At 39.5% G+C, this 27069-nt stretch overlaps 1 protein-coding gene across 3 annotated transcripts in view; it reads right to left on the minus strand.

The window, feature by feature from the left end:
* The window catches only part of rab5c (RAB5C, member RAS oncogene family), a 40817-nt gene that overhangs the window by 3392 nt on the left and 10356 nt on the right, over positions 1–27069 (minus strand). For 2 of the 3 annotated variants that reach the window (XM_073857409.1, XM_073857411.1), the window contains exons 2-3: positions 6927–7276; positions 17–165 (exon numbers count right to left, since the gene is read on the minus strand). In XM_073857409.1, coding sequence (XP_073713510.1) covers positions 17–165; positions 6927–7098 — 321 coding nt within the window. In that variant the 5' untranslated portion in view covers positions 7099–7276. The remainder of the gene's footprint in view (positions 1–16; positions 166–6926; positions 7277–27069) is intronic. The other variant, XM_073857412.1, reaches the window with a different exon arrangement.

Consider the following 27069-nt stretch of genomic DNA (forward strand, 5'->3'; position numbering starts at 1 on the left):
AATTTATGATGCTTACTGTGTTAGTTATGTCATAGACGACGATGGCCGCCTGAGCACCTCTGTAATACATAGGCGCCAGGCTGTGGTATCGTTCCTGTCCGGCTGTGTCCCAAATCTCAAACTTTACTGTTGTATCATCCAGGCAGACTGTCTGTGTGAGAAAAGCAGCTAGAATGGAAAGAGAAACATAAAAATGATTATGACGTAAAGATAAAGCCTATCCGTTACGATCAACATTATGCTTCGAGCACTTCCTTAATTCTGGGTTTTATAAGGCTGAGCTGATTCAACAAGGAAACAACAAAGTGAAAGAAATGTGGAAAATATGTATTGACTGGAAAACACAAAATATTTATGTGTGATGCTTTAAAGAAGACATATCATGAAAATCTGACTTTTTGCATGTTTAAGTGCTATAATTGGGTCCCCAGTGCTTTTATCAACCTAGACAAATGTGAAAAAGTCTTGTTAAACCATTTTCTGCAAGCATGTAAAAAAAAATAGGTCATTGAAATGTGGCACCCCATGTGATGTCAGAAGGGGACAATGCTGCCCCTTAATCTGCACTATCCAACCACCGCATTGCCATTTAGTGCAGAGATCAGCTCATTTGCATTTTAAAGGACACAATGCACAAAGCCCATTGCACTGAACGAGCAATTATAGCTCAAATGGTCAAACAGTTCTTATGTAATCTGACTCTACATTACACAGCTTTGTGTTTTTATATCTAAAGTCACTCGTCACTGAGACAGCAAGTAGGCTTTTGAATCTGAAAATGAGTTGATTAAGCCAGGGATTCCCAAAGTGTGGTACGCGCACCCCCAGGGGTACGCAAGCTGCCACCAGGGGGTGCGCGAGAGGAAAAATGTAATGGCGGTCTGTTTCTTTAAGTGGGATTTTTCCATACAATAAATAAATTAAAAAATGAACAGTAAACATTTCCTTTGTAATCGCTTTTATTTTAAATAAAAACTTTATTAGTTTTTGAAAGAAACGTAGAAGCCAGCTGCTGTCTTTTTCTACACACTGCTCTTCTGTTATGCACTGCAGCCGCTATATGCGTGCTAACCACTGATCTATATGAATGACTGGATTGCGCATGACGTCACACTTGTGAAGCCACCGCGCCGCCATGTTGGTATACCCAAACGTTCTATTAAATCAATGGACGTTATCAGATTTTAATGATAAAACATCACTTTACTCGTCTTCGTTTTTATATGTGAAGTTACCCTGTACATTATTACAACACAAACGTCCAAAGCATGTAAATAGTTATTTACTGAAAGTTGTACATTTTGCGTTTTAATCAGTTATTATACATTCATCTTCATTACAGATCAGCAGACAGACCGCGGCATATTTAGTATTAATGACAATAAACGTGCTCATTCTGAATTCTAAATAAATAATCATACTATGTACCGTATGTGCATGCAATAATTTGCTAGTTTTGTAATTATGTTATCTAAACTTACAAGTTACCTAAACTTATTTAGATAAATAACGCTGACCGTCACAGTGTAGCTGAATGTCAAACAAAACTTTATTTATACCCGTGTCATTAACAAATGCAACAGACACACTCACATTAACGGTTTTTTATAAATCCATTATCCTGCCCGATTAAAACATAAACATTGCAAATAACACCAGAATTAACAAATAATTAACGTACACATATCATAAAAATTAACCTTGTGTAACTGATACGCTGTAAAGGGGGTAAATTTTGATCATGACTTTGAATGGAAGTCAATGAGGCTCTCTGCCGGTTGGGTATACCAAGATGGCGGCTCGAACTCTGCGCTGGCTTCACCTCACGCAGTTACGCCAAGCATTCTATGCGCAATCCAGTCATTTATATAGATCAGTGGTGCTAACTCATTTCATTCATTCCATATATATTATAAATATGCTTAACTGGCTTAAATCAGGAAAACTGTCAAGTGTGGGATGTCTTATGATAAAGTTGTTAGTCACGAAGGAGGAGAGGGACCAAAAGAGAGAGACTTTTTTTATGGCAAAAATAGAAATAATGAAATGTGACGAGACATGGGCGCGTCTAATGGACAGGAAACGCGAGCAATGTGTTTTCATGCATGGTAGAGAGACCGCCAATGAATTATATAATAAAATTAGGGCTGTCAAAATTAACGCGTTAATAACGCGTTAACGCAAATTCATTTTAACGCAACTAATTTTATTAACGCCAATTAACGCAACGCGCAATTTCTGTTTGACCCTTGGTCCAGCCCATAGTTGAATGAACAGAGACGCAGACAAATGGGATCCTGTCTAAATGATTCAAAGGTTTTCATAGAAATAAGAACATTAACCAAATCGTCTAGCAAATCCAATGCTCTAAATGCTCGTTGGACATCTGATATGATCTTTATTTATACGTCTGAGAGGTGTAACGTTACCGTCCTCCTAATGCTTAATCTAATACAAAGATGCGTCTCAATTCATTTTGGTTTCGCTTTCATGCATGACTTAGAAAATAGACTGCACGACTTGCTTGATGTTAAAAGAGACATTAAGAGAGATAAAGTTCGGTACCTGATTATTGTTAAAGAGTTATTAAGAGCGACAAGACCCAAAAGCGATCTCCTCACGCTGACTGACTGATATCTGAAGCGCGTGCACACAGACGCGCGAGTGCGCGACCCGGATATATAGACATCTACACAAAATTAAAGTTTTACAAATATCTGCTTTGATAAGAATTCACGCAGGTAGGATCTATAATCTGTTATGTCTTAAGTAAATGTTTGGTTAACTGTTGGGTAAAAATATCTGATGTGTAACATTATATTAGATCACTTAGATTTTAAGCAGTCTGTCACAATGTCAATCAAACAAAAGAAAAAAAGTTTAACATATATTGATTATGTTTTTGCTTTGTGTGTGCTAAATCTTATAGTTTTATCAGTGATTTTAAGGTATTGATGTGGTAATTTAATGTATGGATATGGTGATTTTTCTGGTAATTTAACTTTGCTGACTCTTTCAACTTCAAACAGGTGTAGTTATGTCATATTTTGTTATATTCCACCAAATCATGCATTGTTCTATGTTTTAATAGAAAATGTTAAAATATGAACAACTTTTTTTTTGAAAATTTGCTAATTTCGACAAAATTTTTGACAGCACATGTCACAAATGATGCAGCATCAAATAAAAATGGAGAAGGAAAATTCTTCTTAAAGGAAAATGCATATACATTACAAAACAATGGCTTGATGGTTCTGTTAAAAATGTAAACAGGCTGTTGTTAACATACATTTGCATAAAGCATCTATATATGTATATATGATCAGAGTATTAAAAACCTGAAAAGTGTTAAATTAGGGTAAATTTAGAACAGATAAAAATGTGCGATTAATTTGCGATTAATCGCGAGTTAACTCATGAAATCATGCGATTAATCTAGATTAATTTTTTTAATCTATTGACAGCCCTAAATAAAATACATAAATACTTACAGACACTGCAGAGAACTTATTAAAAGCTTTCATTTAATTTTGTTTGAAAATTGAGCTGTTATAAAGAATCTGCAAACAATTATACACCTTTTGTGCGAACATTTAAGGCTTTCGTTAAAGTGTTTGATGGGTCTGCACGTGATGCAGGCATCTTGAGGGAGAGCGCTCCGGTAAACATGAGGAATGCTCTCATATGTCATCTATTAGCTGACGGCAGTAAGTGTAAGTTTTTTACTATAGTAAACTCGAATGGCGTCTAAATATCACAGTGGTTAAACGCATACACGGGGGCGCGCATCATCTACGCTGAGCGTAGCTGCGTCTGGTCGTAGTTTCAGATGGTGCAACAGGCGTAAATATTTTTCACAATGTTGAATGTAGCTAAGCCCGACGTAGGACTTACACCCAACTTCTTAACGCTGGTGCAACCGGCCCCTAGTTATTTTCGCATGATTAAACACGAGTCTTTATGTCGAGAAAACAAAGCTTATTTACGGGGGGTTTTTTTTGTGGGGATTGGGGGTACGCCAACCAGGTTGAGACATAGAAGGGGGTGCGCAGGAAAAAAAGTTTGGGAACCCCTGGATTAAGCTTTTTAAATTGGAATAGAAAGAGTCACTTTTATTGCTTCTACATAAACCTATCACATTTATAATCTATAGACCTACATTGTCTATCATTAATATACTTTACATATTATTGTATAAAATTTAATAGTCTTTATACGCCTCTCACAATGTTATTAAATCCTTTGAAAGGGATTATCTAATTTAAAGTATTGCAGTAAACTAAAGTAAAGTAAAGTGCAGTCAGCTTTGTTCATGCCAAAGAGAAGGCAAAGAGGGTTTGGGGTGGTTGGATTTATGAAATTAATATAAATGTTCAATAAATCAAAGCATTGGGTTATGGTCACACATTACTAGTTGTTTGTCACAAGTATAATAGACCATTTTTTTGTCTGTGGGTAATGATTGCCTTTTTCCTCGGCTACCATCACAAGTATATTTCAGATCTGTGGGAAGCACTGCTTACTAAATAGCCACCAAGTAGGTCTTATACTGTTAGACTGACAAAGGTGAACATAGAAGTTCATATCAGAAAGTGGAAACTAAATACGTCAGAAGCAGAGACGAGCGAGGAAACATCTGAAATATTTATTTTAGCTTGAATTAGATTTAATACATCGGTGGAATATGTATTACCTGTTTATTTCAGTATGATAATTACATATCAAAATGATTAAAAAATAGCAAATAAAAATAGCATTTCTCTAGGGATATCGCGCAGCCCTAGCTTATTCTAATATTTTTCAAACAGTTTAGTCTTTATACACCACTAATAATATCCACCCGTTTCTTGACATAAATGTGGGCGCCGCCATCTTTGAGCTTTCCGGTTTATGACTTCCGGTGAGCCACTAAAGCTAATGGTAGTCTATTGCGAAGGACACACGTGTGCCATTTTAACTGGCTGTTTAATGTTTATTATGAAATCCAGGAAGACATAATTTGTGCAGTTGGGGTTACCATAATAGCTAATACAAACACAGTAAATCTCTACAAAACATTTGTTTTAACCATAATACACGCACAAGAGCTGAATGGGTATGTGGCACACATGCACTCATGATCTGTATTTACAAATCCATCCAGTAAAACCTTTCATAGACACTGCCAGTAAACAATAAATACAATAATTGATACAAATATGTTGATTTATTTATTCTGCTACAATATATTATTGCAAAAATGCAATTAAAGTACAGAATATATACAACATAATCTGCTTAGTTAATGTTTATAATAGCTCGTAATGCGTTTGCGCATACTTTTATGTTTTAATGAAAAAGCAAATACTTAAAAAAATTAACCAAATAATTTCATAAGCTCATGTCTCCACCTAGTGCGCAAGAAGCGATGTAATAATATTTTCATAAAACGAAAACAATACTCAATACATGGAGTACTTTAATATGTTTAATATGGTTTGTTCAAATAACTTACAATGTGTTGAATGATACTCCTGACTGTGTCGGACCGCGTGAAGCTTGACTTGTTGCCATAAACAAGTCCATTAAAAGTTGGTGTTTAAAAATACTCACACCAGAGGAACAGTTGTGACATTTTAAACCATCCGTTGAAAAGTAAAAAACACAAAGTCTTGGTAAAATCCATGTACTAACACTCAACTGACTTCCCAAGATACTGGTATGTCTCTGTGCTTTTATATTTGCGCATTGAAGACCCGTCACCTCCGATCAACAACACGAAATGATTAAATATATCTTCATATATCAAGCAACTTAATTTTATCCTCACACTGGTTCATACATGGCAGGTGTAGTAAATATTAACTGTTTAAATCATGTACAGGCTGGCCATTGAACCGGAAGTCTCGGACCGGAAAGGAAATGCGTCCAGGGTTTCCCGCAGCACTTTTCAGTTCGGGCGGCCCACCTTAGCTGGGAAACCCTACAACCTTAACGCCATGGCAACCACATACGAATGCCTTGTCAACTTGGCGATTTTTTAAAAGCAGCAAAAAAATTACAGGTTAAAGATCACGTAAAGGAAGTGTGCAAAAATGCAGCAGAGGAAAAAAAACGCCATGCAAGTTTCTAATCCCTGCGTGCTGAGTCAGATGCCCTGGTCACATGTTTATAGCTCAAATAAATTTTCCAGTGCATTGAGCACTGCAGCCTTTGACCTGCACACTGACGACAGGATGATGGCATCTGCTGCTAGGATATAAAAAAAAAGTGCTGAGGATTTCCTTATTCTCAGACATGTGCAAGCATGTGGTATCCTGCCTGTACTGAATAATTTCTTCAGCATTTTCTCCCCTTTAGTTATTCTAGTATCTGTAAATTCTTGCTTAATTTAAGACTCAGTCCTGAAAAAATATTACACAACTGTCCATAATCCAATTCAGTAAAGACCTCCAAAACTGATCATTAATAAACATGAGGGACACACAAAAACACATACAAAGGAGAACCCATTGTTGATCATTTCCTTTTCCTTGGACGCCAAATTGTTTCCTATTCCTGTTTCCTAAATCCTAAAACATTTAACATTTCTAACTTTGAGAGTCAAGCATGTATAGTTTCGAGATCTATTAAACGTGTGTGAGTTTTTCAGAGTAGTAAAGCTCATGTGGCAGTCAGGTGATCACTGTAAGAACCTGTTTTTCTTCTTTTGATCTGGCCCTGCGCTCTTACCCCAGACCGTAAAGAGTTTACAAATCCTTACAGGGGGCATTGTATAAACCCTGTGCATATTCAACATAATATCAATACAATTTATACAAGATATGATCCTAAAAAACAATCTTTTAAAAGGCCACATGTAATTGTGAGAGGTGATATGTTAATGTCAGCAATATGTTACACGACAACATCTGTTTCTATGAAATTTGCCCTATGAAACAGTTGCTCAGCTCCAATGGTGCTCTCCTGGTACTCGTGAAACTGGCCTTTGACGAAACGCAACACCAGACTGGACTTGCCCACTGCAGACTCTCCCAGCAGCACCAGTTTAAACTGACAGATTTTGTTCCCGACGGGGGCGGCACCGTTGGTCCGCGCTGGTCCACCTCGCCCCGCCATGCCGACAGGCCGGACACAGTAGAAAAGAAAGCTGACTGAATCGAAGAAGGTAGAGGGTCCTGAACCAGGATCAACTGAGCCCAGAGGAGGACAGGATCAAGGAGGAAAAAAGAGAGAGAGAGAGAGAAAGAGAAAATCAGGTTAAGAAAGAGAAAGAAAGATGGATGGATGAATAAACCTGGCAAAAAAGGAAAGAGGATAAAGTTTATCAACACAACACACACTGAACAAACATACATAAATTGATTTATTATAAAACATCCTTAAAAAGAACGACCATAGGTCATTAGGTTACAAACAAACTAAAACTGGCATACACAACACACTGTCCATTAACCAGCTATCCCATAATGCACCAAGAACAACGTCTCCACATCAAAACATCTCCATTACAAACCACCCACACTGTACAGCAATTACTGTTAAAAGCATCAAAATAAAAATAAACACAATACATAACACAGTGCCATGTCACATAACCTACATAACCTGCACTTATCGGTGATCCCTAATAACCTAAACTATGTCGACCGATAAGATGCCGTAAACAGATCAGGACCCAAGCTTTAATTTCTGCCTGTTATTTTTTGATAATTGTATATTTGTTAATCGCAGTGACACACAAATCCACATTTAGCTCCGCAAAACAAGCTGCACGTGTTTATTAAACTTTCACACTAAAATATAAAACTGCAGGAGGGAAAACTTTTTATGACAGATCGTGTTCATTTGTAACATTTGTGGGAGCCTTGCTTTCATAGGTCAACGACACAACAGTATAACTGCTAAAAAATGGAGGGACAGAATAGCAATAGCATAGATGGAAACTTATACTAAGGTCATTATTTCAGTTTGTTAAAGATGGAGCAAGACTCTCTTCCTGTTGTAGCAAACAGTAATAGCCAGAGAGAGGATAGATCGCAATAAATAGATGGATGGAGCCATGTTCTCAGTGGGAGAAAGTATTGAAGCCTTCGTACTTAATTAGGGCTGGAATCAAAATAATATACTATTTACTAAAAAATAATGCTATCAGAAGTATAACCAACATTTTAACTACATCTCTGCAACATTTAACTAACGGTGAAGCCCTACAGGCTGTTCAAAGCAATAATAAGATTGTTGGAGATGTCGCTGCCAGCATCAGGTCTTGAGATTCAGTCTAACACAAAGCATGTGACAGAGGTTAAGAATGCCTCGAGTCTAACACACACACAAAATTTTTCAAACTTTATATATTCAATACAATATACCTATCTATATGCCAAACAAGCAAAATGTGCCTCATCCATGCTGGAGGGCAACCTAATTCTAACAAAGAAGCCAACATAAGATCAAACTCTGGGATAATGGCACCAAAGGAGGAGTGAGGAAAGCAAATTTTAAAATATTACTGTTATATTCATATCCACTGCCTAAAAGGCCGTTCACACTAAAACAATAAATTAATCCACATCACTGGACAACCACCATATGCTAATTTACTTATGCAAATCACTTGCCTTTCACTCTTTCACCGCCATAAGAGAAAACGCCGAATGCTAATGACGAGTTTTCAGGCAATCCGTATTTCTGCTATTATCCACCAGGTGGCGATCTTACCCAACTAATAAAACGGTGCTAATTCAGACAGGCACATACTGTACAACAATACTAGCAGACGCGCTAAATGTTTTTAATTGCCATTTGTCAAAACAGTGAAGCCCTTCAGCTGTAGACGATGCAGCAGAAAACTCCGTCACCATATGTACTTAAGCAGCAGATATACATCTATGATGAAACCTGCATCAAACCTCAAAACGCACTGACAAACGCGCAGAACCTGACATTTCCACATCAATGCAACTGGAAGTTACTTAAGGCGACAGCAGATTACATTTTGGATTGTAAAATGGAAAGCTCTGTGTTACAAACATGCCTATAACATAAAGCAGTGTTTTAATCCGCTCATCTGGTGAAAAATGCACTTTGTTTATGGGAAAGCTCAGATGTTTTTTAAGTGCCCAAAAATTTCTGTTGATTTGTCAGTAGAATGTTTTTCTAAAGATTGTCAGTGCCGAACGGCACCAAAACCATGGCTATAAAGCCATAATACAAACCAAAAACCGTGAGCAGTCAGTGTGAACCACTACACCCCTACTGAATAGGGCTGGGTATCGATTCCAGATGTTCCAGATCGATTCAATTACTATTCTCTAGGGGTGTAACGATTAACCGTGCAAATGCGCGTTTTCTCAATGAATGAATTTGAATGAATTACGGTGAAATCCCGGCACATCCGAACGCCAGGGGGTGCTCTTGTGCAGAAACTCCCTTTGTGCCACAGAAGAAGTAGTATTACAAACACTATTCCAGGAAATGTCTAAGGAATATTTATATCGCTGTTATTCAAATTGTTTCAGGTATTTTCATGATAATAAATAATATTTTAATTTATTTTTATTTAACGTTTGTTGCTTTTTTAATTTCACTTTATACACGACTCCGACTCATAATGATTTTAGATTGATAAGGACTTTCTACTGATCACAAAGCCGTAGTACACGCACAAGCTGTGCCTGAAACAAAGAATCGCAGCCTTGCGATTCAGAATCGATTTCAGACATTTTTAATGGGACACGCGATTGAATCATTAAATCCCTACTATTCTCGATTCAATTCCGATTCTCGGACCGATTTTATAATCGAATTTCGATTCAACTCAATGAATATAGATTATATAGAATATTATATTATATTAAAATATTATATTATATTAGAATATATTAGAATAAAGACTGAATGAATGAATAAATGACAGGATCGCCTCTCGTTCCTTGGTAACATCACTAGGGATGGGTACCGAAACCCGGTATTAAACTGGCCCCGGGGCTAAATTATGAAAGACCGTAGTATCAGTAAGATCTGACGCTATCGGTTCTGCTTTCGGTCCTGGAGAAAAAAATAAAAATAATTGTACTATGTATTCTTGCTTAATAATGTTTTCGTGCACATTTTATCTCACCAAACATTTCTAATTTGCGATTAAGACGTTTGTCTGTGAGATCTGCGAGATCTCTCATGCGCGCCGCGGAAGCTGTCTGTCTGTCAAACACAACAACGAGCGCGGCGCACGCACACGCATAATAGCACGAAAACTACCGCTTAATACAAAGAGTGACGATGGCGGATAGAGCAAAACATTCAAAAGTGTGGTTATACTTCACTAGAGTTGATGCAGACAACGCTCGTTGTCATACAGGTAAGTGCAACAAGATGTTTGCATGTAAGGGCGGAAACACAAGCAATCTGTCAAAGCATCTTTCAAAAGTGTATTACGTGCAGAAAGAAGCTGTGTCCCAATTCAAGGGCTGCGACCTTCTAAGCATACAACATTAAAAGGGGAGCACTCGGTCTTTCAAGGTGGCAGCCTCAGAAGTTCGCGAAGAAAACTGAAATGAGACAGTCTAACCCTCGGAGGACCTATAATTTGCGTCACCTGTTGCACGCGCCCACCGCGCCTGTAGGCAGGACACAGCGGAGACGTTTCTGACTTATTCAAATAAATATGGAATCAGAAAAATATTCATTTATTTTAGAAAATATGACACGTTGATGTAGATTTAACTATTCAAGAGTATATAAAATTAATCAACCTTAGAAATACGCAACATAATCAGAATAATATTAACACAAGTCACAGCCTCAAGTTGCGCTGCTGTGACGCAACCAGTCTTAAAATACGTCATTAGAAGGTCGCAGCCTGCAAAATTTTTCGACTGCCTAGCTAGCTCATCTCTGGTGGTTGCCCCATCAACGTCAGGCATGTATGCTAAAATCATGTTGAATCAACATTGTTCACGTCATTTAAAATAAATGTACAATCTCCCTAATTGGTTTGCTTACCTTACGTTGAAATTCTGTTGATTTCTTTTGGGAGAAATGTTATGCATTCAACATATTTTCTACTTCTTTTTAAAATCCCAAATAAAGAAAAATCAGCATGTAAACATTTATTTGGCTAAATGCACAGCACTTTAAGTTAGTTTACAAAATAGGCTACATATAAATATCCTATTTAGAGTATTTTTTCTGCAGCTTTCACGCTGGTGCATTAACAAATATGTATAATATTTAGAAATGATATCCAGAAATTAATTTGTAATAATGAAATGCAGACACACAATTAACTTAATCATGTGAACATAGGTTCGTGATCAAATGTTAACATTGGCCAAAGTACCGATAAGAATACTGTTAAAGCACCGGACCGTTAAGCAGTACCGGTAAGAGTAATACCGTTAAAACCTTAACGATACCCATCCCTAAACATCACTGAGCCTACTGAATCTACACTACTCTGTAATCTAATCTTAAGTTTTGTGTAGTCAATGTAGTAGAAAAAAAGACTTGCGTAATAAATTTCACAGCAAATGCAACAGCACTGAATATCTGAGGTAATTTTATGTTATGGACCTCTGCAATGAGCTTCTCCACCATGTTATTGGTCTTTTTAACTGGGCGTGCACTTGAAGTTTAAATAGATTTGATTGGCTGTCATTGGTTTATCGTTCAAGTGGGTGAAAAAAAAACAACGCTCAAAAAGTGATCCCAATGATATTGTTTATTGCATCTTTATCGTTATAGTTGTGGTGTGAACTCCGCTATTCTCTTTAACGTTCCCATTCTTTCTGTGTTTTTGAAGATTTGATTGTGTTAACAGTGTACAATATAACATGTGTTCATGGTTCATGTGTAAAAACGCGGTATTTTTCACACAATTTACTTATCTGTATATCGCTGTTTTCACTGTCCTCAAACAGGCTGATGTCTTCCTTGTTCTATGAAGTCTCTACTTCAGAAATACGTAATGAGTTCAGTTTGCGTAGTTTGTTTAGTGTGTTGTAAGTCGATAGCAGCTTAGCTTGCGACTAACGTATTCCTGTGGGCGGAGTTTAGTCAAAAAACTGTTCTACTGACATCATTAAAGCAGGACGTAGAGGGCTGTAGTCCAAACCAGCCGTTCGCTGTAGGCTTTTAAAGGCGAATTCTGTTAAAGAAAATATATCGCCTGGCAGTGAACTTTGAGCTTTAAAGGACAAGTTCGGTATTTTACAACCTGTTTTCAGATTGTTTATGATGAAACCAAACAGTTTTGACTGAAATTTCGACATATGATCAGGGGCGAAAATTTCTTCTAAATGTTGGGGGGGGGAGACAATAAACATAACATTTTTCAAGAACAATTTTTAAAGGGCACATCATCTTTTGCAGCGATTTTTGTGTGAGCATATCAGTGAACACCCCTGACCACTCGGTGAGTTTCACGCCTTTGTAAACGAAAGTTTAATGCATTTTAGGAAGGATTGTTCCAGTGCACCTATACACCCATTGTAGAGGTGTGAGGTAAAACAACAAACACCCGAAAATTCTCGGGGCAGCCGCATATGTCGAAATTTCAGTCAAAACCGTCCCATTTCATCACAAACAATCCGAAAACAGGGCTTTAAGTGTAAAATACCGAACTTGTCCTTCACCATTTTACAGGTATTTTTTATGCTATTATAGCAACATTACACACTAACTAGGGTTTAAAAATGGGATCAGAAAGAATGTGACCTTTAATATAAAACAAATTTTAAAACTATATTTTTATAGTTATAATGTGTGAATAGCCCTTTACTGCTTAAAACAGGAATAGTTCACCCAAAAATGAAAATTATGTCATTATTTACTCTCCATTAAGTTGTTCCAAACCTGTATACATTTCTTTGTTCCACTGAACACAAAGGAAGACATTTGTAATCATGCAGGAAAAAGAAGCACGTTGATTTCCATAGTAGAAGTCAATGGTGCTCAAAAACTGTTTAGTTACAGGTTGGAAATAATAAATCGTGCCATTTTAGGGTGAAATGTCCATTTAATGAAGAATGAGCAACAAAATAACACATGACTAAACAACCACCAAACCAAATTCCAGAAAATCTCTCCACCGAATGCCCCTGTAATATCCTGTTATCTCACCTACAGCTCTACAATCATTCTTTCTATTACTATCAAAATTAACACTGTGTGATTCATTTCCTGTCATCTTTTGCGCAGGTCACCATGCTGACATGTGTCCCCCGAACCGCTGTCAGCAGCATTCCAGCAATAAACGTGCCTCACTTCCTCTTTATGTAAAAACGCATCACTCATTGGAAGGGAAAAAGGATATGCTTTCCAAAACGCTAGAAGAAAATCACTTGCATCTCCAACTTGACATAAAACGTTTGATTAAAATAAAAAGATACAGGGTATGATAGAGTGTGGCAGACAGTCCTACTTAAAAATCCAGCATAAGCTGGTGAGCTGGTTTTAGCTGGTCTCCAAGCCCGGTTTTTGCTGGTGTAGCAAGCTGGTCTAGCGGTGTTAGAAAGACCAGCCGACCCACCAGTTTTGCCAGGCTGGGAGGACCAGCCCAAACCAGCTACTGCCACCCAATGCTGGTCTTAGCTGTATTTTTCAGTAGGGAGGACAGCCTGTCTATCTAAGAAGTCATTGCCATTTGGCAGAACAAACAATGTAGATAGTGACACACCCACGCCCTGCCCAAAACCCTAAAGGGGGTTAACCGATGCTGTCAACAGCTGCCTTCATTAATAATACAACCAAACAGATGCCATTATGCGTGTCCAACAACAAAAACCTCACTAGATAGAAAAGTTTGAAGACAAACTTTATGTTGGCTTGACAAAACCTGGCCTGAACGTTTAAAAAAGTTTTGGAGAAACTTAAAACAAGTTTAGTTTAGTAGTCTAACTTTCCGTAAACATGATTTAACAAAAACTTAGCATGTTAACATGATTTAGCACTAAGTTAGCATGATGTTAACATGAATAAGCATGAGTAAACATGATGCTAACATGAATTAGCATGAAGCTAGCATGATGCTAACATGAATTAGCATAAAGCTAGCATGATGCTAACATGAATTAGCATGAAGCTAGCGTGATGCTAACATGAATTAGCATGAAGCTAGCATGATGCTAACATGAATTAGCATGAAGCTAGCATGATGCTAACATGAATTAGCATGATGCTAACATGAATTAGCATGAAGCTAGCATGATGCTAACATGAATTAGCACTAAGCTAGCATGATGCTAACATGAATTAGCATGAAGCTAGCATGATGCTAACATGAATTAGCATGAAGCTAGCATGATGCTAACATGAATTAGCATGAAGCTAGCATCATGCTAACATGAATTAGCATGAAGCTAGCATGATGCTAACATGAATTAGCATGAAGCTAGCATGATGCTAACATGAATTAGCATGAAGCTAGCATGATGCTAACATGAATTAGCATGAAGCTAGCATGATGGTAATATGAATTAGCATGAAGCTAGCATGATGCTAACATGAATTAGCATGAAGTTAGCATGATGCTAACATGAATTAGCATGAAGCTAGCATGATGCTAACATGAATTAACATGAATAAGCATGATGCTAACATGAATTAGCATGAAGCTAGCATGATGCTAACATGAATAAGCATGAAGCTAGCATGATTTATTATGAAAGTAGCATAAAGCTAGCATGAAACTAGCATGAAGCTAGTATGACTTAGCATGAAGCTAGCATAAGGCTAACATGACCAAAAGACCCAACCCCCATGTCTCTATGATGTTCGGATCCAGAGATATAAGGCTTTGTTTATTATGTTGCTAGGGTGCTCATATTTTGTTGCTAGGGGCGTGGCTTAATACCTCGATAAGAATCCTCAGAGACTGATTGGATGCCTGAGTAAAATGAGCCCACCCCCATGTCTCTGTGACACTGTGCTGCAAAGATATCCATCTGGGCATTTTATAATGGCAGTCTATGGGATATGTTGCTAGGGTGCCCAAAAATGGTTGCTAGGGGCGTGGCTTAATAGCTATGGGACGATCTTGAGAGACTGATTGGATGCCTGAGTAAAATGAGCCCACCCCCATGTCTCTACGACACTCTAAAATGAAGATATTCCATCTGGGACGCTTTTATTCCCTTATATGGGCATGTTTCCTGCCCCGTTATAAGTCAATGGGGAGTTTTGGGTGGCTCTTACGCCCCAGGGGTGAAACTTACACCCCAATGTGAGGTATGTTCTCACAGTGCCTGCCAGCCTCTTCAAATGTGGTAACCCACAAGTTTCTACACATTTCCCGCTCTCAGCTATGACCCGTCAAAGTTTGTCGCAATGTTAAGTCAATGGAAAATTTGGGGTGTTTGAGCGCCCCGTTTAGGAATTCGGTAAGTCCCATCAGTTAGAAATGTCATAGCACGCTAAGTCAGACCAGTCTGAAGACTTTTGGAAAGTTTGGTGAATGTAGCTTGAAAGCTCTAGGAGGAGTTACAGTCAGAAATTTTGGGGATCAGAAGAAAAATAATAATAATAACTAGATAGGTACATTTCCTGAAGAAAATGTGAAGTGGTGCTTGCCGTGGCAAATTTCTGGGTAACATATATGATTATACTCCAAGCCAAAAGTAAAACGATCCAACTCCCGTGCCTCTACGATGTTCTGATACTGAGATATAAGGCTATGTTTATCTGGTTGCTAGGGTACTGTATTTGGTTGCTAGGGAAAAAATTGACATCCACTAGTGATTACCCTCCGAGTCACGAGTCAAACGGTCCAACCCCCGTGTCTGTACAATGTTCTGATGCGGAGATATAAGGCTTTGTTTACGCTGTTGCTAGGGTACTGTATTTGGTTGCTAGGGGAAAAATTGGCATCCACTAGTGATTACCCGCCGAGTCACAAGTCAAACGGTCCAACCCCCGTGTCTCTACGATGTTCTGATGCGGAGATATAAGGCTTTGTTTACGCTGTTGCTAGGGTACTGTATTTGGTTGCTAGGGGAAAAATTGGCATCCACTAGTGATTACCCGCCGAGTCACGAGTCAAACGGTCCAACCCCCGTGTCTCTACGATGTTCTGATGGGGAGATATAAGGCTTTGTTTATTTGGTTGCTAGGGTACTGTATTTGGTTGCTAGGGAAAAATTTGACATCCAAAAGTGATTACACTCTAGGTCACGAGTCAAACGGTCCAACCCCCATGTCTCTACGATGTTCTGATGCTGAGATATAAGGCTTTGTTTATTCGGTTGCTAGGGTAGTGTATTTGGTTGCTAGGGAGAAAATTGCCATCCACTAGTGATTACACTCCGAGTCACAAGTCAAATGGTCAAACCCCCATGTCTCTACGATGTTCTGATGGGGAGATATAAGGCTTTGTTTATTTGGTTGCTAGGGTACTGTATTTGGTTGCTAGGGAAAAATTTGACATCCAATAGTGATTACACGCCGATTCACGAGTCAAACGGTCCAACCCCCATGTCTCTACGATGTTCTGATGCGGAGATATAAGGCTTTGTTTACTCTGTTGCTAGGGTACTGTATTTGGTTGCTAGGGAAAAAATGGCATCCCATAATGATTACACCCCGAGTCACGAGTCAAACGGTCCAACCCCCGTGTCTCTACGATGTTCTGATGCGGAGATATAAGGCTTTGTTTACTCTGTTGCTAGGGTACTGTATTTGGTTGCTAGGGAAAAAATTGGCATCCCATAATGATCACACTCCGAGTCACGAGTCAAACGGTCCAACCCCCGTGTCTCTACGATGTTCTGATGCGGAGATATAAGGCTTTGTTTACTCTGTTGCTAGGGTACTGTATTTGGTTGCTAGGGAAGAAATTGGCATCCCATAATGATTACACTCCGAGTCACGGGTCAAACGGTCCAACCCCCGTGTCTCTACGATGTTCTGATGCGGAGATATAAGGCTTTGTTTACTCTGTTGCTAGGGTACTGTATTTGGTTGCTAGGGAAAAAATTGGCATCCCATAATGATTACACTCCGAGTCACGAGTCAAACGGTCCAACCCCCGTGTCTCTACTATGTTCTGATGCGGAGATATGAGGCTTTGTTTACTCTGTTGCTAGGGTAATGTGATTGGTTGCTAGGGAAAAAATTGGCATCCCATAATGATTACACTCCGAGTCACGAGTCAAACGGTCCAACCCACGTGTCTCTACAATGTTCTGATGCGGAGATATAAGGCTTTGTCTACTCTGTTGCTAGGGTACTGTATTTGGTTGCTAGGGAAAAAATTGGCATCCCATAATGATTACACTCTGAGTCACGAGTCAAACGGTCCAACCCCCGTGTCTCTACGATGTTCTGGTGCGGAGATATAAGCCTTTGTTTACTCTGTTGCTAGGGTACTGTATTTGGTTGCTATGGAAAAAATTGGCATCCCATAATGATTAAACTCCGAGTCACTAGTCAAACGGTCCAACCCCCGTGTCTCTATGATGTTCTGAAGCGGAGATATAAGGCTTTGTTTACTCTGTTGCTAGGGTACTGTATTTGGTTGCTAGGGAAAAAATTGGCATCCCATAATGATTACACTCCGAGTCACTAGTCAAACGGTCCAACCCCCGTGTCTCTACGATGTTCTGATGCGGAGATATAACTGTTTGAATTTTATGTTGCTAGGGTGCTTAAAAATGGTTGCTAGGGGCGTGGCTTAATACCTATGTAAGGATCCTGAGAGACTGATTGGATGCCTGAGTAAAATGAGCCCACCCCCATGTCTATATGACACTGTGGTGCAAAGATATCCATCTGGGCATTTTATAATGGCAGTCTATGGGAGATGTTGCTAGGGTGCCCAAAATTGTTGCTAGGGGCGTGGCTTAATAGCTCTGGGATGATCCTGAGGGACTGATTGGATGCCCGAGTGAAATGAGCCCACCCACTTATCTCTAGGACACTGTAAAGCAAAGATATCCCATCTGGAACTGTTTTATTCCCTTATATGGGCATGTTTCCTGCCCCATTATAAGTCAATGGGAATTTTCGGGTGCCTCTTACACCCCAGGGGTACAACTTACACCCCAATGTCATGTATGTTCTTACAGAGTCTACCACCCTCTTCAAATGTTATAACCCACATGTTTCTACAAAATCCTCGAGCGGAGCTATGACCCGTCAAAGTTCGGCGCAATGTAAAGTCAATGGGATTTTTGGGGTGATTTTTTGCCCCCCTTTCGGAAATCCTGCACCCGATCCCTTATAAAAGTCATAGCACACCTCTCCTCAATAAACCGGTCGATTTGAGCCCTCTTTCATGGGACTACGGCAAACCGTGCGGGACGAGTTACGCGCCGAAAAAACGTGCAGACATAAGAAGAATAATAACTAGATAGAAAAGTTTGTTGACAAACTTTATGTTGGCTTGACAAAGCCTGGCCTGAACGTTAAAAACGGTTTGACAGAAGTTTAGTTTAGTAGGCTATCTGGCTGTTAGTATGTTTAAGTATGAAGCTAGCCTGATTTAACATAAAGCTAGCATGATTAGCCTGAAGCTAGCATGAAGCTAACATGATTAGCATGAAGCTAGCATCAAGTTAGCATGATTAGCATGATTAGCATGAAGCTAGCATGATGCTAACATGAAATAGCATGAAGCTAGCATGATGCTAACATGAATTAGCATGAAGCTAGCATGAAGCTAACATGATTAGCATGAAGCTAGCATCAAGTTAGCATGATTAGCATGAAGCTAGCATGATGCTAACATGAATTAGCATGAAGCTAGCATGATGCTAACATGAATTAGCATGAAGCTAGCATGATGCTAACATGAATTAGCATGAAGCTAGCATGATGCTAACATGATTAGCATGAAGCTAGCATGATGCTAACATGAATTAGCATGAAGCTAGCATGATGCTAACATGAATTAGCATGAAGCTAGCATGATGCTAACATGAATTAGCATGAAGCTAGCATGATGCTAACATGAATTAGCATGAAGCTAGCATGATGCTAACATGAATTAGCATGAAGCTAGCATGATGCTAACATGAATTAGCATGAAGCTAACATGATGATAACATGAATTAGCATGAAGCTAGCATGATGCTAACATGAATTAACATGAAGCTAGCATGATGCTAACATGAATTACCATGAAGCTAGCATGATGCTAACATGAATTAGCATGAAGCTAGCATGATGCTAACATGAATTAGCATGAAGCTAGCATGATGCTAACATGAATTAGCATGAAGCTAGCATGATGCTAACATGAATTAGCATGAAGCTAGCATGATGCTAACATGAATTAGCATGAAGCTAGCATGAAGCTAACATGAATTAGCATGAAGCTAACATGAATTAGCATGAAGCTAGCATGATGCTAACATGAATTAGCATGAAGCTAGCATGATGCTAACATGAATTAGCATGAAGCTAGCATGATGCTAACATGAATTAGCATGAAGCTAGCATGATGCTAACATGAATTAGCATGAAGCTAGCATGATGCTAACATGAATTAGCATGAAGCTAACATGAAGCTAACATGAATTAGCATGAAGCTAACATGAATTAGCATGAAGCTAGCATGATGCTAACATGAATTAGCATGAAGCTGGCATGATGCTAACATGAATTAGCATGAAGCTAGCATGATGCTAACATGAATTAGCATGAAGCTAGCATGATGCTAACATGAATAAGCATGAAGTTAGCAAGATTTATTATGAAATTAGCATAAAGCTAGCATGATACTAACATGAAGCTAGTATGACTTAGCTTGAAGCTAACATGAAGCTAACATGACCAAAAGACCCAACCCCCATGTCTCTATGATGTTCGGATCCAGAGATATAAGGCTTTGTTTATTATGTTGCTAGGGTGCTCATATTTGGTTGCTAGGGGCGTGGCTTAATAGCTCAATAAGAATCCTTAAAGACTGATTGGATGCCTGAGTAAAATGAGCCCACCCCCATGTCTCTGTGACACTGTGCTGCAAAGATATCCATCTGGGCATTTTATAATGGCAGTCTATGGGAGATGTTGCTAGGGTGCCCAAAAATGGTTGCTAGGGGCGTGGCTTAATTGCTATGGGATGATCCAGAGAGACTGATTGGATGCCTGAGTAAAATGAGCCCACCCCCATGTCTCTATGACACTGTAAAGCGAAGATATTCCATCTGGAACGTTTTTATTCCCTTATATGGGCGTGTTTCCTGCCCCGTTATAAGTCAATGAGGAATTTTGGGGGCCTCCTACACCCCAGGGGTGAAACTTACACCCCAATGTGAGGTATGTTCTCACAGTGCCTGTCAGCCTCCTTAAATATGGTAAGCCACAAGTTTCTACAAATTTCTCACTCGGAGCTATGACCTGTCAAAGTTTGTTGCAATGTTAAGTAAATGGGACTTTTCGGAAGTTTTATGTCCCGTTTTAGGAATTCTGTAAGTCGGATCCCGTCAAAAAGATATAGCACACTTCTTTAGACCAGTCAGAATGTCCGTGGAAAATTTCGTGGATGTAGCTTGAAAGCTGTCGGACGAGTTAGCCGCAGAAATTTTAGTCTCAGAAGAAGAAGAAGAAGAAGAAGAAGAGGAAGAAGAAGAATAATAACTAGATAGAAAAGTTTGTTGACAAACTTTATGTTGGCTTGACAAAGCCTGGCCTGAACGTTAAAAACGGTTTGACAGAAGTTTAGTTTAGTAGGCTATCTGGCTGTTAGTATGTTTAAGTATGAAGCTAGCCTGATTTAACATAAAGTTAGCATGATTAGCCTGAAGCTAGCATGAAGCTAACTTGATTAGCATGAAGCTAACATGATTAGCATGAAGCTAGCATGATGCTAACATGAAATAACATAAAGCTAGCATGATGCTAACATGAATTAGCATGAAGCTAGCATGAAGCTAACATGATTAGCATGAAGCTAGTATCAAGTTAGCATGATTAGCATGAAGCTAGCATGATGCTAACATGAATTAGCATGAAGTTAGCATTAAGCTAGCATGATGCTAACATGAATTAGCATGAAGCTAGCATGATGCTAACATGAATTAGCATGAAGTTAGCATGATGCTAACATGAATTAGCATGAAGCTAGCATGATGCTAACATGAATTAACATGAAGCTAGCATGATGCTAACATGAATTAGCATGAAGTTAGCATGAAGCTAGCATGATGCTAACATGAATTAGCATGAAGCTAGCATGATGCTAACATGAATTAACATGAAGTTAGCATTAAGCTAGCATGATGCTAACATGAATTAGCATGAAGCTAGCATGATGCTAACATGAATTAACATGAAGTTAGCATGATGCTAACATGAATTAGCATGAAGCTAGCATGATGCTAACATGAATTAACATGAAGCTAGCATGATGCTAACATGAATTAGCATGAAGTTAGCATGAAGCTAGCATGATGCTAACATGAATTATCATGAAGCTAGCATGATGCTAACATGAATTATCATGAAGCTAGCATGATGCTAACATGAATTAGCATGAAGCTAGCATGATGCTAACATGAATTAGCATGAAGCTAGCATGATGCTAACATGAATTAGCATGAAGTTAGCATGAAGCTAGCATGATGCTAACATGAATTAGCATGAAGCTAGCATGATGCTAACATGAATTAACATGAAGTTAGCATTAAGCTAGCATGATGCTAACATGAATTAGCATGAAGCTAGCATGATGCTAACATGAATTAACATGAAGTTAGCATGATGCTAACATGAATTAGCATGAAGCTAGCATGATGCTAACATAAATTAACATGAAGCTAGCATGATGCTAACATGAATTAGCATGAAGTTAGCATGAAGCTAGCATGATGCTAACATGAATTAGCATGAAGCTAGCATGATGCTAACATGAATTAGCATGAAGCTAGCATGATGCTAACATGAATTAACATGAAGTTAGCATGATGCTAACATGAATTAGCATGAAGCTAGCATGATGCTAACATGAATTAACATGAAGCTAGCATGATGCTAACATGAATTAGCATGAAGTTAGCATGAAGCTAGCATGATGCTAACATGAATTAGCATGAAGCTAGCATGATGCTAACATGAATTATCATGAAGCTAGCATGATGCTAACATGAATTTGCATGAAGCTAGCATGATGCTAACATGAATTAGCATGAAGCTAGCATGATGCTAACATGAATTAGCATTAAGCTAGCATTAAGCTAACATGAATTAGCATGAAGCTAGCATGATGCTAACATGAATTAGCATGAAGCTAGCATGATGCTAACATGAATTAGCATGAAGCTAGCATGATGCTAACATGAATTAGCATTAAGCTAGCATTAAGCTAACATGAATTAGCATGAAGCTAGCATGATGCTAACATGAATTAGCATGAAGCTAGCATTAAGCTAACATGAATTAGCATGAAGCTAGCATGATGCTAACATGAATTAGCATGAAGCTAGCATGATGCTAACATGAATTAGCATGAAGCTAGCATGATGCTAACATGAATAAGCATGAAGTTAGCAAGATTTATTATGAAATTAGCATAAAGCTAGCATGAAACTAGCATGAAGCTAGTATGACTTAGCTTGAAGCTAGCATGAAGCTAACATGACCAAAAGACCCAACCCCCATGTCTCTATGATGTTCGGATCCAGAGATATAAGGCTTTGTTTATCATGTTGCTAGGGTGCTCATATTTGGTTGCTAGGGGCGTGGCTTAATAGCTCAATAAGAATCCTTAGAAACTGATTGGATGCCTGAGTAAAATGAGCCCACCCCCATGTCTCTGTGACACTGTGCTGCAAAGATATCCATTTGGGCATTTTATAATGGCAGTCTATGGGAGATGTTGCTAGGGTGCCCAAAAATGGTTGCTAGGGGCGTGGCTTAATTGCTATGGGATGATCCAGAGAGACTGATTGGATGCCTGAGTAAAATGAGCCCACCCCCATGTCTCTATGACACTGTAAAGCGAAGATATTCCATCTGGAACGTTTTTATTCCCTTATATGGGCGTGTTTCCTGCCCCGTTATAAGTCAATGGGGAATTTTGGGGGCCTCCTACACCCCAGGGGTGAAACTTACACCCCAATGTGAGGTATGTTCTCACAGTGCCTGCCAGCCTCTTCAAATGTGGTAACCCACAAGTTTCTAAAAATTTCTCGCTCGCAGCTATGACCTGTCAAAGTTTGTCGCAATGTTAAGTAAATGGGACTTTTCGGAAGTTTTATGTCCCGTTTTAGGAATTCCGTAAGTCGGATCCCGTCAAAAAGATATAGCACACTTCTTTAGACCAGTCAGAATGTCCGTGGAAAATTTCGTGGATGTAGCTTGAAAGCTGTCGGACGAGTTAGCCGCAGAAATTTTAGTCTCAGAAGAAGAAGAAGAATAATAATAACTAGATAGGTACATTTCCTGAAGAAAATGTGAAGTGGTGCTTGCCGTGGCAAAATTCTGGGGAACATATATGATTATACGCCAAGCCAAAAGTAAAACGATCCAACTCCCGTGTCTCTACGATGTTCTGATGCGGAGATATAAGGCTTTGTTTACTCTGTTGCTAGGGTACTGTATTTGGTTGCTATGGAAAAAATTGCCATCCACTAGTGATTACCCTCTGAGTCACGAGTCAAACGGTCCAACCCCCTTGTCTCTACGATGTTCTGATGCGGAGATATAAGGCTTTGTTTACTCTGTTGCTAGGGTACTGTATTTGGTTGCTAGGGAAAAAATTGCCATCCACTAGTGATTACCCTCCAAGTCACGAGTCAAACGGTCCAACCCCCGTGTCTCTACGATGTTCTGATGCGGACATATAAGGCTTTGTTTAGTCTGTTGCTAGGGTACTGTATTTGGTTGCTAGGGAAAAAATGGCATCCACTAGTGATTACCCTCCGAGTCACAAGACAAACGGTCCAACCCCCGTGTCTCTACGATGTTCTGATGCGGACATATAAGGCTTTGTTTAGTCTGTTGCTAGGGTACTGTATTTGGTTGCTAGGGAAAAAAATGGCATCCACTAGGGATTACCCTCCGAGTCACGAGTCAAACGGTCCAACCCCCGTGTCTCTACGATTTTCTGATGCGGAGATATAAGGCTTTGTTTACTCTGTTGCTAGGGTACTGTATTTGGTTGCTAGGGAAAAAATTGGCATCCCATAATGATTACACTCCGAGTCACAAGTCAAACGGTCCAACCCCCGTGTCTCTACGATGTTCTGATGCGGAGATATAAGGCTTTGTTTACTCTGTTGCTAGGGTACTGTATTTGGTTGCTAGGGAAAAAATTGGCATCCCATAATGATTATACTCCGAGTCACGAGTCAAACAGTCCAACCCCCGTGTCTCTACGATGTTCTGATGCGGAGATAAGGCTTTGTTTACTCTGTTGCTAGGGTACTGTATTTGGTTGCTAGGGAAAAAATTGGCATCCCATAATGATTACACTCTAAGTCAAGAGTCAAACGGTCCAACCCCCGTGTCTCTACGATGTTCTGATGCGGAGATATAAGGCTTTGTTTACTCTGTTGCTAGGGTACTGTATTAGGTTGCTAGGGAAAAAAATGGCATCCACTGGTGATTACACTAGGAGTAACGAGTAAAATGGTCCAACCCCCGTGTCTCTACGATGTTCTGATGCGGAGATATAAGGCTTTGTTTACTCTGTTGCTAGGGTACTGTATTTGGTTGCTAGGGGGAAAATTGGCATCCACTGGTGATTACACTCCAAGTCACAAGTCAAACGGTCCAAGCCCCGTGTCTCTACGATGTTCTGATGCAGAGATATAAGGCTTTGTTTACTCTGTTGCTAGGGTACTGTATTTGGTTGCTAGGGAAAAAAATGGCATCCACTAGTGATTACCCTCCGAGTCACAAGTCAAACGGTCCAACCCCCGTGTCTCTACGATGTTCTGATGCGGAGATATAAGGCTTTGTTTACTCTGTTGCTAGGGTACTGTATTTGGTTGCTAGGGAAAAAAATGGCGTCCACTAGTGATTACCCTCCGAGTCACTAGTCAAACGGTCCAACCCCCGTGTTTCTACGATGTTCTGATGCGGAGATATAAGGCTTTGTTTATTTGGTTGCTAGGGTGCTCAAATTTGGTTGCTAGGGGCGTGGCATGGGAGTGGCCAATGATGTGCCCAATTGTTACACCCCTAGTCACAAGTAAAACGGTCCAACCCTCGTGTCTCTACGATGTTCTGATGTGGAGATATAAGGCTTTGTTTATTCGGTTGCTAGGGTGCTCAAATTTGGTTGCTATGGGCGTGGCTTGGGAGTGGCCAATGATGTGCCCAATTGTTACACCCCTAGTCACAAGTAAAACGGTCCAACCCCCGTTTCTCTACGATGTTCTGATGCGGAGATATATGGCTTTGTTTATTCGGTTGCTAGGGTGCTCAAATTTGGTTGCTAGGGGCGTGGCTTGGGAGTGGCCAATTATGTGCCCAATTGTTACACCCCTAGTCACAAGTAAAACGGTCCAACCCCCGTGTCTCTACAATGTTCTGATGCCGAGATATAACTGTTTGAATTTTATGTTGCTAGGGTGCTCAAAAGTGGTTGCTAGGGGCGTGGCTTAATAAGTCTTTAAGGATCCTGAGAAACTGATTGGATGCCTGAGTAAAATGAGCCCACCCCCATGTCTCTATGACACTGTGGTGCAAAGATATCCATCTGGGCATTTTATAATGGCAGTCTATGGGAGATGTTGCTAGGGTGCCCAAAACGGTTGCTAGGGTAACCTTACACCCCATTGTGGGGGACGTCCTGACAGAGTCTAGCACCCTCTTCAATTTTAGTAACCCACATGTTTCTATGAAATCCTCACTTGGACCTGTGACCCGTCAAATTTTTTTCGCAATGTTAGTCTATGAGATTTTCGCCCCATTGACTTTCCATTAGGGCACTTTTGGGCACCTCTTACACCCCAGGGGTACAACTTACACCCCAATGTGATGTATGTTCTTACAGAGCCTACCACCCTCTTCAAATGCTGTAACTCACATGTTTCTACTAAATCCTCGAGTGGAGCTATGACCCGTTAAAGTTCGACGCAATGTAAAGTCAATGGGACGTTTTCGGGAGGTTTTTCGCGCCTCTTTCGGAAATCCTGCACCCGATCCCTTATAAAAGTCATAGCACACCTCTCCTCAAGAATCCGGTCGATTTGAGCCCTCTTTCATGGCACTACGGCAAACCGTGCGAGACGAGTTACGCGCCGAAAAAGTGTCCAGAAAAAGAAGAATAATAATAATATCTTTGAGCAATAATAATAGTGATGCTTTGCATAAATGCAAGCACCACTAATAAGTATGGGGAATAATAATAGTGATGCCTTGCATAAATGCAAGCACCACTAACTAGATATTAAAGTTTGAAGACAAACTTTATGTTGGCTTGAAAAAGCGTAGCTTGAACGTTTCAAACGGTTTGACAGAAGTTTAGTTTAGTAGGCTATCTGGCTGTTAGAATGTTTAAGTATGAAGGTAGCATGATTTAGCATGATGCTAACATGATAAGCATGAAGCTGGCATGATGCTAGCATGATTAGCATGAAGCTAGAATGATGTTAGCATGATTAGCATGATGCTAGCATGATGCTACCATGAATAGCATGATGATAGCATGAAGCTAGCATGATTAGCATGAAGCTAGCATGAAGCTAGCACGATGCTAGCATGATTAGCATGAAGCTAGCATGATTAGCATGAAGCTAGCATGATGCTAGCATGAAGCTAGCACGATGCTAGCATGATTAGCATGAAGCTAACATGATGCTAGCATGATTAGCATGATGCTAGCATGATTAGCATGAAGCTAGCATGAAGCTAGCATGATTAGCATGAAGCTAGCATGATTAGCATGAAGCTAACATGATGCTAGCATGATTAGCATGAAGCTAGCATGATGCTAGCATGATTAGCATGAAGCTAGCATGATGCTAGCATGATTAGCATGAAGCTAGCATGATGCTAGCATGATTAGCATGAAGCTAGCATGATGCTAGCATGATTAGCATGAAGCTAGCATGATGCTAGCATGATTAGCATGAAGCTAGCATGATTAGCATGAAGCTAACATGATGCTAGCATGATTAGCATGAAGCTAGCATGATGCTAGCA

This window comes from Misgurnus anguillicaudatus, chromosome 19 (genome assembly GCF_027580225.2).
Source record: "Misgurnus anguillicaudatus chromosome 19, ASM2758022v2, whole genome shotgun sequence".
Lineage (NCBI taxonomy): Eukaryota > Metazoa > Chordata > Actinopteri > Cypriniformes > Cobitidae > Misgurnus > Misgurnus anguillicaudatus.